The 13134-nt window shown below is 34.7% G+C and overlaps 2 protein-coding genes and 3 non-coding genes across 7 annotated transcripts in view; 4 read left to right on the plus strand and 1 right to left on the minus strand.

The window, feature by feature from the left end:
• The first annotated feature begins 485 nt into the window (after nt 1–485).
• trnar-acg (transfer RNA arginine (anticodon ACG)) lies at nt 486–558 on the plus strand. The gene has a single exon. It is a non-coding gene; the product is annotated as a tRNA-Arg (tRNA).
• Nucleotides 559–4882: 4324 nt separating this feature from the next.
• On the minus strand, nt 4883–4955 carry trnar-acg (transfer RNA arginine (anticodon ACG)). The gene has a single exon. It is a non-coding gene; the product is annotated as a tRNA-Arg (tRNA).
• Nucleotides 4956–5231: 276 nt separating this feature from the next.
• LOC107675442 (programmed cell death protein 2-like) lies at nt 5232–8229 on the plus strand. Its single transcript, XM_016469788.1, has 4 exons — nt 5232–5424; nt 7303–7466; nt 7595–8002; nt 8109–8229. Exons 1-4 carry the CDS (start codon nt 5320–5322, stop codon nt 8227–8229), a joined length of 798 nt encoding a protein of 265 aa, XP_016325274.1. The 5' UTR covers nt 5232–5319.
• Nucleotides 5844–5916, plus strand: trnar-acg (transfer RNA arginine (anticodon ACG)). The gene has a single exon. It is a non-coding gene; the product is annotated as a tRNA-Arg (tRNA).
• A 1473-nt stretch (nt 8230–9702) lies between the features above and the next one.
• Nucleotides 9703–13134, plus strand: part of LOC107675466 (protein BANP) — a 43577-nt gene continuing 40145 nt past the window's right edge. The window contains exons 1-4 of one of the 3 annotated variants that reach the window (XM_016469829.1): nt 9703–10125; nt 11999–12080; nt 12178–12260; nt 12362–12561. In XM_016469829.1, coding sequence (XP_016325315.1) covers nt 12005–12080; nt 12178–12260; nt 12362–12561 — 359 coding nt within the window. In that variant the 5' untranslated portion in view covers nt 9703–10125; nt 11999–12004. The other 2 variants (XM_016469827.1, XM_016469828.1) reach the window with 2 other exon arrangements.

Below are 13134 nucleotides of genomic sequence, written 5' to 3' on the forward strand. Positions count from 1 at the left end.
ATCTTCTTTATGCACCAAGAGCTTGTAACACTCCAAAGAGAAAGGAACAATTGAAATCGCATCATATGACCCCTTTAAATATTGTTGAGGGCAAAGTGGACACTTGGAGTCAAAAGCCTGAAAAGCACTGATCTATACACCAAACACTGAATTCTTTCAATCTGGCAACACAATGAACTTTATCAAATAGTTGTTGCAATAGTGTAATTCGTCCCTTTACCCTAGTGCCTATTCATAATGACGACACGATGAGGAGTTTGATATCTACCTTACATGGACCTACAGTTCACATAATCACATGTCGACCTACAAACAGAAGTGTAAGCTAGTTCTAGTTAACTTAGCGATGCTTAGCTTCACTCGCTGCGGTTCAGGTACATGATGACAACATGTGTGCCTTTAAAACTTTGCAAATGTGAATATCATGCAGATTCATATTAGAGCAGTTTGCTCGGAGTTCTGTGTGTAAAAACGCTTGATGCATCGGGCCAGTGGCGCAATGGATAACGCGTCTGACTACGGATCAGAAGATTCCAGGTTCGACTCCTGGCTGGCTCGGTTCTTTTGAGCTAAGATTCGCGAGTTCATTTGGGTCACGTTAAACAGGATACTCCGACAAACACTTTAGGGAACGGATGCGGGACACACCTAAAGAGTTTATGTGAAAGTTCAAGTTAATATGTGTCACTGCAGGATATCATAAAAAACAATCGTTAGATCTTGACTGAATAATTCCTTTTTGTTTAAATACGTTTCGCCAATGTTTTGTTTATCCGCAACACAGTGAAAAACGTCACAGCTTTGGGATAAACTAATACGATTTAAACCAACACCAAATGTAAAAGGTAGAGCAAAACAGCTAAAATGATTTTATAACGAAATGAAGTATTTTATAATTTTCTGATTTGAATCTATTGCAAGAAGACGCCGCGAGAGGGCAGTAGACTCGCACTCAAAATCTACAACAAGGTTAAAACTTTGTTTTGGGTCACATTTTGGCGTTTTTTAATGTATTTTTTATTAAGAACATTATATAGACAAAGATAAAAGCAGTCACAATGTAGAACAAATAAACAAAAAAAAAAGAAGAGAAGAAGAAGAAAAAAATAACAACTACAGGGTACAAGACGGGTATATAACTAATCACAAAATATCTCATCAAAAGAAAAGATTAAAAGACTTTCAATTGTTTTTAAAGAATTCTTGTTACACGAGTTAAAGATAGTCCCAAAGTAATGCTGCAATTCAGCAAGCAAAACATAAAAAAGTGGTTTTTGACCTGAAACGTTACATTTATGTATATAAAATTTGAATAAAATAAAAATATTAAGTAAGTATATTTTGTTTTTCAGTAAATGTTCCTTTCTCCAATAAACAATTCCAAACAAAACATATTCCCAAAGTAAAGAAAAATCCTTATCAATATTCTCAGTAACAAACAGGGAAAAGTCTTTCCACAATCATTTAGAGTAATGGCAAAGCCAAAATAAATGCACAATAGTCTCTGGGTGCTGTTTGCAAAAAGAACAATTTGTATCAATATCTTTTTTGAATTTCTTTAAGAAGGTATTAACAGGATATACACGATGGACAATACGAAAGGAAACTTCTCTTCTCTTATTAGTAATCAAGTATCTATTTGGAATCAGCCACATTTTCCTCCAGGCAATATCAAAAACAAAGGCATTCCAATAAACTGTCACATTTGGAATTGAAACATTTTCCTTGAGAAATAATAAACGTATTGATCTATTAGAAGAAGTGGATGAAAAGCAATATGTCCCCACCATTTGGGTCTAAAGAAGGTAAAATAGAAGGGTAGGGGATACGTTGAAATAGTCTAATAACTCCAGATGGTATGGCATCGAATACAATAGCTAATTCTTTAGGGGTAATAGAAATGTTAAAACGATGAAGAAATTCCTCATAGTTTAATAAAAGGCCATTTGCTTTAAATAATTGACTTACAAGCAAAATATCTGCCTCAAACCAGCGCTGGAAGAAAAGAGATCTGTTTTTATATAGAATATCTCTGTTATTCCATATTAAATATTTACGAGGAGAAAAGTTGTGCTTGTATAGAAGAGACCAGGCGAAAAGGACCTGCTTATGGAATTTAGATACTTTAGCTGGTATTTTTTCAACATTATAATTACAAAGCAATACAAAATTAAATCCACCAAATTTGGAGAAAATATATTGTGGAATAAAGTTCCAGACTGAGGTTGGATTTTTGAGAAAGTGTTTGGCCCAATTAATTTGAAGAGTATTATTAAATGTTGAGACCACCATTTTTATAAGTATTCAAAACAACAGATTTCTTGATATAATGTATGCCATTTTTCCATATGAAATTAAATCACATTTTGTCAATGCTTTTGAGAATGTTGTTATCACGATGGAGAGACTGAGCAGCGTATGATAATCTGGAGATTCCCTCCCCTTTGGCAAGCAATATTCTTCCCCTCAGAGATAAGTCTCTCTGCAGCCATAAATTACATTCTCTTTGTGTTTTCTCAATAATTGGGGAAAAATTGAATACACATCTATCATTTTGATTTTTACATATAGAGATACCTAAATAAGATGTCTTCTCTTTAATTGGAATATTATTAATTGTAGAAAGGTTGCACTCTTTAATTGAAAGTAGTTCACATTTAGACAAATAAAAAAAAAGACCAGAAGCTTTAGAAAATCTTTCAACAGTGCAGATTGCAATAGGGACGCAAGAGGCATCTCTTAAAAAAAGAGCAGTGTCATCTGCTATTTGGCTGATCTTTATTTCTCTTTCTGCAGTGAGAATCCCTTTCGAGTATACTTTTATTAATATAGTGTGAGAAAATGGCAAGGAGGAAAAGATAGGGTGAGATAGGGCATCCTTGCCTGATGCCCATCTGAAGGGTGAATCTGGGTGACAAACCAAAACTACATTTCAGTGAGCAATTACTATTAGCATAAAGTGTCCTGATGGCATTATAAACAAAAAATCACCAAAACCAAATTTTCGAAGGCAACGGAAAATAAAAGCATGCTCCACAGTGTCAAATCATGCCTTGTAGAAGTCAACAAAAAAAAAAAACTTTCCTCTGAAATCAAATCAGAATAGTCAAGGATGCTAAAATTAATCTGATGTTATTAAAAATGTGCCTATTTTTATTTTTTTTATAAATCCAGATTGAGATTCATCAATGAAATAGCTCATCACTTTCTGTAATCTTTGGGCAAAAATTTGAGCTAGAATCTTGTAATCAGTGTTAAGTAAACAAATTGGACTCCAATTTTCAATAAGCAGCGGATCCTTTTGGGGTTTTGGAATCAGAGTAATCACACCCTGCATGTGTCAAGCTAGGAGGAAGAGATGTTCTCAGTATACTCTCTGCATAAACTTCTGCAAGAAATGGAGCTAAGGGTTCAGAGAAGGCCTTATAAAATTCTGCTGTAATACCATCATTCCCCGGAGATTTGTCGATTTTAAGATGATTAATAGAATCAATGATTTCTTTAAGGGAAACAGGTTCATCACACCGATTTTTGTCATCTACCTCTATGGTATTCAGGTCAACTATTGAGTCTAAAAATGAGGATGTGTCATCCTCATCGAACCTAGAGGTATATAACAACTTATAAAACTTATAGCAATAATTAGGAATTGTCTTGGGGTTATCTGTTACTTATGATACCATCAGCATTGAGTTTAGTCATGCTATTATAACTGGCATTAGACTTTTCTCACCTGAAGAAGTATGCAGAATTTTGTTCGCCTTGCTCCATTCCATCTCCTCCTAGATCGCACAAAGGTGCCTTCAGCTTTACATTTGTAAATATCATCAAGCTGGTTCTGTAATTTAGAAAGCAAAGCAGTTTCAACATTTGAGAGATTTTCAGGGGGCCTCTGAGTAACAACAGCAATTTCACTAATTACTGCCTCTTCCACCGCTTTCCTAAGCTTGGCTAGCGCACTCCCACATAGCTTCTCATAAATGTACCAATATCAAATTTTAGTAACTCCCAATTATTACTAAAAGAGCGTTCCCTTACTGCTTTTTCCCAATAATGGTTAATGAAATAATTAATTCTAAGCTTAACGGTATTATGAGATTAAAAATCTAGCTCAAAGCTTGATTTGTATATAGATAGCCTTATGGTCAGTTAGGGGAGTTGGGAGAATATCAACTAAAGTACTGGGAATGTCTGTAGATTTAGAGATCAGCCAAAAGTCTATACGGGAGAAATGAGAAGCAGCCTTGTTGCTCCAGGTAAATGCTTTAGTATTAGGGAATTTGGACCTCCAGACATCAATCAAATCAAGTCTCTCCATGAATTGTTTAAATTTTAAATTAAGTGATGAGGGTCGGCCGGGAGGCCATTTATCAAGAGCACTGTCAATTGCAATATTGAAATCCCCACCTATAACAAGCAGAGAGTTTGGGAATTTTTTCAGCCAGTATAGCAGTCTGCTTTCTATAAACTCAAGAAAACTAGCATTCTCAGACCTTGAATTAAATCCATGAATATTGGCCATAATAATAAAAGTTGAATTATGATCAATGACATGACACAAAAAATGTCCATATGAATCACAGTCCCGAGTGTAATATATTCCCTTTAAATGCATTTCTTAGAGTAGTAACTCCTGCAGAGCGTTCAGACATTTATAGTGTAGTTTGTAAAAGTTAGTTTCGCAAAAAAAAAATGTACGTTTTTTCTTTAAAGATTACACGAAGCGAAACGCATTCAAACAATAAATCAGTTCACATGAGTTCAAAAGTCTAATATTACGTGAAATAATGTGAATATTAACATGCCTATTTATGTGAGTATCCATGCCCGAGTCTATCAGCGGCCGCAAAATATAGGCTCGCGAATCTTAGCTCAAAAGAACCGAGCCAGCCAGGAGTCGAACCTGGAATCTTCTGATCCGTAGTCAGACGCGTTATCCATTGCGCCACTGGCCCGATACACAGCGTCCTTTAAAAGAGGGCATAACTAACACAATTGACAAAGCCAACATTTCTATTTAACATTTAAATGACATTCATTCATATTTACACGTTGTAAAACAATGTATTAAGCTCATTTACCAGAATCAAATGTCGTTTGCAATCATTTAAATCAATTTTACGTAAGTATATGCACAATTTCGGAAATATTTTACATTTAACATATCATTCCTGAATTAATATAAAATGTGAACCCAGTATCGACTGGATAAAACTCATTTTAAAACGATTAAGAGCCAAACGATTCAGTAACAAGTGTGAACTTCGGTGTCCACGTGTTCAGAGCAGCACACGGACTGAAGATTTCTGCTTAATAATCATGGCAACATCCATACACGAGACAGTCCTCATAGGAATATGTGATGGAGTTATTGACAAGAAGAAAAACACATCTTATTGCACGAACAAAATTGGAGATAGACCGGTAAGGAAACGTAATTTGTACATATCCTCAGGGTTCGTGTCATGCTAACTGTAGTTAGCTAAGGTCTTTGCTTGATAGCTACTTTATTATCTTGTAGTTGATTCCCCATGTACACAGACAATATTTTTGACGAGTACGCGAAATGAAATCAGATTTCTGTGCTTGCGTAAGTGAAGATTAAAAAATGAGATTTATAAAAGTGTTTAAAAGTAAGCTATCGCTAGCCAGTTGGCTAACTAGGGGGCTAAACATACGCACATGTAAGATTAATCTCTGTCATGACAAACCACTTTATTTGATTTATTATGTGTTTTACAGTGAGGATAGTTGATTTTTTTTTGCACTGTTGTAGTAAAGTAATTTTAATCGTATATTGTCGCTATAGTCAAGAGTTCCCGTAAGTTAGTATGCTGTGCATCGGGCCAGTGGCGCAATGGATAACGCGTCTGACTACGGATCAGAAGATTCCAGGTTCGACTCCTGGCTGGCTCGGTTCTTTTGAATGTCGAGTTAGTCTGAATCATTTTAATATTCAGGTGAATAAATGGGCGCGCAATTCAAATGATTCCTTTTTTTTTTTGCACGAGGACAAGGAGCAATACATAATATAATTATAAATGAGCTAAGTGTCAATTAAGTGGTCAATAATGGTTAACAATTCAAAAAAAAAAAAAAGACGTAAAATCACACGTTTTATAGTTAAAGCATTTCTCGGAAAGTATTATTATAATATATAATATCAAAATACTAAGCATCTTGTGCTGTTTTCATTTTGTGGACAATACATGGGTAAAGTAATCAAAATCTGATTTACGGATAATTATGAATTATGAATAAATAAGTAATTATGAATAAACTATGATATTCTATAAGCTAAACTGAGCAACATTCATATTCAATATTTATACAGTACATGACATAGAATCATATTTGCAAGTTGTTCAAACAATATATGCATTCCATTTATCTGAATCAAATGTCATTTAACATTACTGTTAAAATCTTTTACATCAAACACAAATAATTTCTGATTATCTATTGAATACAGACCAGTATCGAGTTGAGTTTTAGTTGCCACATGTTCAGAGAAGCATATTGACTGACAAAAAAGTAAGAAAAAAAAGTTTTATAGTTTCAACGAGTATTAATATAATCTATAACGTATCTATAACTATATATGTTTTGAGGTCAGTATCGCAAAAAATGAAACATGTGCTTTCTAATTTTGTGAATATAATGCCTTGCCAAAAAAAGCATATCAATCATTTAAATTTTTTTTATATATATTTGGAACATATAACAAGATGTGTATTTCTAAGTATATTAAAGTTAAAGAATTTGCAGTTATCACAATAGGTATGCATAATATCTCAAATAATTATGAATTATGAATAAATAAAATTAGTAAAGTTATTGTGTGTCTATTGTTATTATACATTATGTATTCATTTTTATTTTGTGTTGTGAAACGTTGTAGCACTTGTGTATGAGAGAAAGGCACATTACAATTTTTTTTTATTGTTATTATTATTAAAAATAATATAATTGTATGGTTGCATCCAAGGGATGATGTTTAAATTGAAAGTTTTTATTAAGTTTACATACATATATCGAGAGGTGAGAACCAGAAGGGCGTAAGTGACATTTTTGGTGAAATGGAGATATATATATATCAAATGAAAGCTCTTAATGAGCTCTTTCTACTGGCAAAAGTACTGTCATCCATGAGTGTACACATTTTTATTATAAGCAATTGACATCAGTACACAAAGTCAGATCAAACTGGTGAAATTTTTGTTTGGGCTCTCCTGTAAAGTTGGTGAAATGTCACTTGCGCCTTTCTGGTTCTCACCCCTCGATATATTTTTATCATTACAGGACCTGCTTCCAACAATCCCTCTCCAGTGTCCCATATGCAGTCTGTGTCAGAGAGGCCTGTCCCACGTGGTGCAGGTCTACTGCCCTCTTGCGGCGTCTCCTTACCACAGAACCATCAGTGTATTTGCCTGCACCAATCCACAGTGCAGTGGCAAATCAGAGAGGTAACAGCTTGTCATTTTAGATTAAGGCATTATTTACATTTCAAATGTGTTCTGTTTCCATAACTATTCCTTAAAACCTTTCATTTTCGGACAATCTGACCATGTCGCCTGTATACATACATACCTAGCTGGATTGTCCTGCGCTCTCAGTGCTTGGAGGATGACATCAAAGCAAGACAAGACAACAAAACCACAGCATGTACAGAATCTGCAATGTCCAGGACAGACTGGTGTGATGAAGCTGATGACTGGGGGATGGACGATGAAGAGCAAGAGAAAGCGGCTGAACGGGACGTACAAATGCCAAATGACAGTATCGGTGAAGGAAATGATGTCAGCCGCAGGCTTCAGGACCTGTGCATTGATGGAGATCATCAAAGTGCCCTCCAACCCACCGATGTGCCCCTTTTCCAGCCGTTCTACATGAGCGTTATGGAGGAAACGGACTTGGATGGATTTCTTGATACGGATCATGAAAACGAACTGCTTAGAGCGTATGAGGAGAGGGAGGGAGTGCTTGTCGCGGAGATTCAGAGGTCAGGATTGATTCTACAACAGAAACTACAGATGAATGCTTCACTACATGGATACATGTAGGTGTAAATTGTCTATTAGTCACCTCAGTTTCTGTACTTTTTTCAGTTGTGAAAGTGGGGGAGCCACTCAGGAGGAATACGAGAAGGCCACAGCCAAGCATGGAGATGAAGTGTTCATCAGTTTCATGAAGAAAATCTCTCTTTGTCCTGAACAAGTGTTACGGTGATTGAATATGTTTACACTGATGTTCAGTCAAATGCTCCAGACTGCAACTAAAATGGTCAATTGAATTACAAATTTGCTAGAATCATTTAAAATGTTCAGTTTATGAAAAATTTGTGTTGATATGCATTTTCATCAGAATTCATCTTGTTGTTTATACATGCATGATAGTGCAGGGTTATTATCATTAACTAAAACCTAGGGATGTAACGATTCACTCAACTCACGATTCGATTCACGATTCGATTCACAATTTTTTTTTTTTACAAAATGAGATTTAAGACAAATGATAAATTAAATGTGTCCTTTTATTATTGCTTGGACAAAATGCTGCACATTTCTTTGTCAAATTGAAATATAACACTATAATAATATACTAATATAGCACTTGCATATTATTGCTCTTTTGTTGGTTTTGATTGCTTCTATTGTCCTCATTTGTAAATCGCTTTGGATAAAAGCGTCTGCTAAATTACAAAATTTAAATATAATGTAAATCGATTTTCAACCGGCTCGCGGTTAATCGTTACATCCATACTAAAACCATAAAAAAATTCTCATTTTTTGAAATAAAATAAGCATTAACTGAAATAAAATATTTCAGCTAGTTGCCAAACTATCTAGAAATGACAAAATCGCACAATAAAAAAATCGCAAATGAAAACAATGTATAAAAATCGAATTTAAAATAATAACAAAAATATATTTATTTCTAAATATATATGAATTTAAAATATTCACATTCAAAATATTCATAGAAAATAATTTAATAATTTAAAATAATAAATATGTATGAGTTTAAAATCATAACGAAAACCACAAGAGTGTATCAGTGATACTAAGACAACACTGTGGCAGTGTTTGCTACAGCAGCAATGAACACAACACGAGCTGAGTTGTCTGATTCACCAACAAATGACGCTTACGAACTGGTCCTTTTTTTAAGGAGTCAGTTAAAAAGATTCACCAGACAGCCTCAAAGTCATTTATGAGTCAGCTTTTTGAATCAAACTACTTCGGTTAAAGGGGACATCGGATTAAATTTTCACTTTTTTGGCGTGTCTGCCAGCTCAGAAAAGCTGAAAAGAAAACCCGCAGCCAGTTTGTTATGGGTTGAGTCTGAAACTGTCATCCAGCGAGCTGTTTCAGTTTGCAGCCGGGTTCTTAAAAATGTGGGAAGAATTGGAACTCAAGCAACATTTCATGTCCATTTACTGAATTATTTTGGTAAGCTGCTGTAAAATATTGTGCAATGTACAATTAATAATAATTATCTCAAAATAACCCTCTGATCCTGCATCCTGTCAGGATATATTTTGTGATAATGAATGGCTGACTGTACATCTTAATATATATTTTTTATGTTTATATTCTAAGATTTGATTTGTTTTTAATTTTTGACTGAACTATTCCTTTAAATTTACAGGAATCTGAGGAAACTTCTGAAATTATTTGACAGTAATCTAGCCCCTTTAATCTGAAATATTCTGTTCTGAATGATTACCATATTCATGTACAAAGGTGAGTGATAATTAAGAATAGATTAGATGGATATATGTGTATGTGTGCTTTGAATGGAAGTAAAGTCAGAATGGCAAGATATTGTTACCGATAAATGAGCATTCATGACATGCACATGTGCTATGAATAAAAATAAGGGCATTTGCATTGTACATGTGCTAAAAGTCATGGCTTTGTCGATTTCTCCCAGAGTATTTACATAAAAAGAGAAATCATAAACCTGAATACTGTAAAACTCTTTATTTCGCCGTCGTAGAACAGCCGCCACATTCTGTGCGCATGCGCAGTGAGAGCAGCGAGCGGCTCGGGCTTTTCTCTCGCGAGGAAGGACGCCATTATCGGATCCTCACAAACAACACGAGAACTCCTCATTCACACGGTAATATAAACCCCTCAGACAGGCGACACCTCCTGCTCTCCGCGGTCTGCGAAATATCTCGCTGTGCATTAAAGAAATACACTTTATCCTGCTGTCCTCGCCTCAGCTCTGTCTTGCGCGCCACGAAGGGCACAAATGAGGCCTGTTGCGTTTCTCCGCTGCTGTTTTGAGCTGTTGGTTAGCAGGCGAGAGCTAACAGGCTACATGAGCGCGTTAGCTGCAGTTTGCTAACGGGGCTAAAGCACTGGGTTTATTACTAAACTATTAGAAAATTCGCGCGATGAAAGAGTGTTTTCTGAAACGGGGAAGCGTCGCTATTTTTGGTTTGTCCAAACAGTGAGTGCTCAATAGAGCTGAACTAAATTAGGTCTTGTAACCTGGTTATAATCTCAGCAGCAGCGGTTGCATGTTTACTGATAGAGACATGCATGCACATCTTAAAAGTAACGTTACCGCGGTATGGATGTGTTTTAGGGCATGTAACGTTACTATGGTAATACCGTGTACCAGAGTAATCTTTCCATACCTTGGTGAACTGTGTAAATATTGTAGTCTTGTGTTTTGGACAAGATCGAAATAGCATGTCAGTACCCTGATGCCTCTATGGTATTAACACGACTGTACCATGGTAAAAGGTCGAGTTACCGCTGTAATGACTTGAGAATAGCAGAGTGGTGATGGGAAACTGGGTATCATTATGGATAAATGATATGATATATGTTAAATAATCATTCATTCTTACGATAGATACACACACTAGTCGTCAAAATTTTGGAATACATTTTTTTAAAAATATGTTTTTAAAGAATTATCTTGTTGGCCGCTGAAAATTCCGTTTTGCCATCACAGGAATAAATTACATTTTAAAATCTATTAAAGTAGAGGATCAAATAAATGCAACCTTGATGAGCATACAACACTACTTAAAAAAAAAAAAAAAATTCTAATAATTATGAAACTGAATGTGTACCAGGCACTAATTTATGATATTTAATTAATAATGATAATAATAACAATTTAAGAATAGTAAGTATTCTTAAATTGTGTATTTATTACTTTTAGTTATTTATTTACATTTTTTCCCCCAGTGTCTCTTCAAAAATTGCAATTAATTTTATTTGTGTTTCAATAACGGGCAAAACAAGTGTAGGGTCACCTTCAGTACCACAACGCCCCTTCAGGGGTCTCGGCTGTCTTTTTGGCGGGTTTTTTATTTTTTTTTGCCAAGGACACAACGGTGCCTGCATGTAAAAATCACACATTTGCCTTGTTGTGGCTTATAATATAAATATTAAAATATTAAAAACACTTTCCATGAAAATGAAGGAAATAAATGAAAGTTGTTAAACCTTCCCAAAATAATAACAAATTAGCAAACAATTCATATAACATTTACATCAGTGTTCATTTAGTATTATTGAGATATGAATGAGATTTTTTGAAGGCGTTTCTGTTTTTGTATTTTCTGATTTCATTTCAATTTTAAGTGAAGTTTTAGTAATTTTGTTGTGTGTTTTTGTCATTTATTTATTTAAATAAATGTTTATATAGTTTTTATTCATTTTTATTTCAGGTTTAGGTTTATTTATTTAAATTAAATTAAAATGAAAAAATGTTGCTTTGGCAACTACCAGAGATAAAATAAGTTTATTTTATTTTTTATTTCACTTAACTATTTTATTTCAAGTAATGCGCATTGGATTGAAGAAAAGTGCATGATAAATAAAATGCATTATTATTATTAATGCAAATGTTTTTTATGGTTTTAGTTTTTTTATGGTTTAGTTTAGTAGACTATAATAACCCTGATATTATATTGATATTACACTAGCAACCCCCAGTTACTTATCAATGACATCTTTCTGAAACGCAGGTTTGAATGATGGCAGAGCAAGATTTGGTGGAGATAGTCCAGATCGCAGTGGCAGATTTGAATCATGAAGAACACCAAACAGGTGAGTCCTCCTCTGAATCAATAAACACATCCGTTTAATGGGTCATGCTGGTAGTGTTTGGGGTTTTCCACAGTGCTTTTTTTCCCCCTTAAACTAGATGTCCTGGAGAATAATGAAGACGCTGATCAACCAGGCAGGAAACGAGCAAGGATGGACATTAGCCAAGAAACATCTATTAAGGTTATTAGAGATGATCAGTTCATCTGGTACAGAATATAATTGGCTTGTATCAGCGAGGACGTCTGCCATAATCATGTTTTGTTTCTGTGTTTCTCTCTCAGTCGATGCTGGTGTCTATCAGTCAGGCTATCTGCCAGCGGCTGGACAGCATGGAGGCCAAGCTGCAGGTGCTTGAGACCACCTGTCGAGGTTTAGTCGAGAAGCTGGACACAGTGATGGGGAAAAACCAGTCGACGATCCAGGTCCCCATGGTGTCAGGCTCCCCGTTTGGAGCCACTCAGACTTGTGATAAAGTACGCTGGTAAGTGGACCACAGATGATGCCCGGATGTTTTATTCAACAGCGCCTGGGCTTGCCTTTTCATTTATTGAAGATGTTTCACCATTAATTCAAACCTGACCACACAGGGCAACATCTTGAGATTGATTTTAGATACTGATGAAATCACTTAATGGTGAATCTGGTGTCTTTGAAAAAGTGGAAAATCATGTCCAGTTGATCTTTATTTGGGAATATTTGAAGATCTGCACGACTGCAAACCTTCTTAGACGCTTGTCAACTAACATCACCTTCCCTTGAGTCACCAACACCATTCAAAACAAGAGCACATGTTTTATTGAGCTGTGCTTCTCATCTGATTCTGGACCTAGACTGTAAAAATTAGTTATCATGCAGAAATAAACAAAATTAATTATTATATTAATATTTAATATTATTAATAATATTATTATAATTAATATAACATTATTCATTATTATTAATGAATATTATTAATGACTAATATAATTAATAATATTATTTGGGTCTATTTATTAATATTAAGACCTTAAATATTTTTTGATAAACATTAATTAAATATTTTTAATATTTATTA

Source organism: Sinocyclocheilus anshuiensis, unplaced genomic scaffold (genome assembly GCF_001515605.1).
Source record: "Sinocyclocheilus anshuiensis isolate Anshui unplaced genomic scaffold, SAMN03320099.WGS_v1.1 scaffold1270, whole genome shotgun sequence".
Classification (NCBI taxonomy): Eukaryota; Metazoa; Chordata; class Actinopteri; order Cypriniformes; family Cyprinidae; genus Sinocyclocheilus; species Sinocyclocheilus anshuiensis.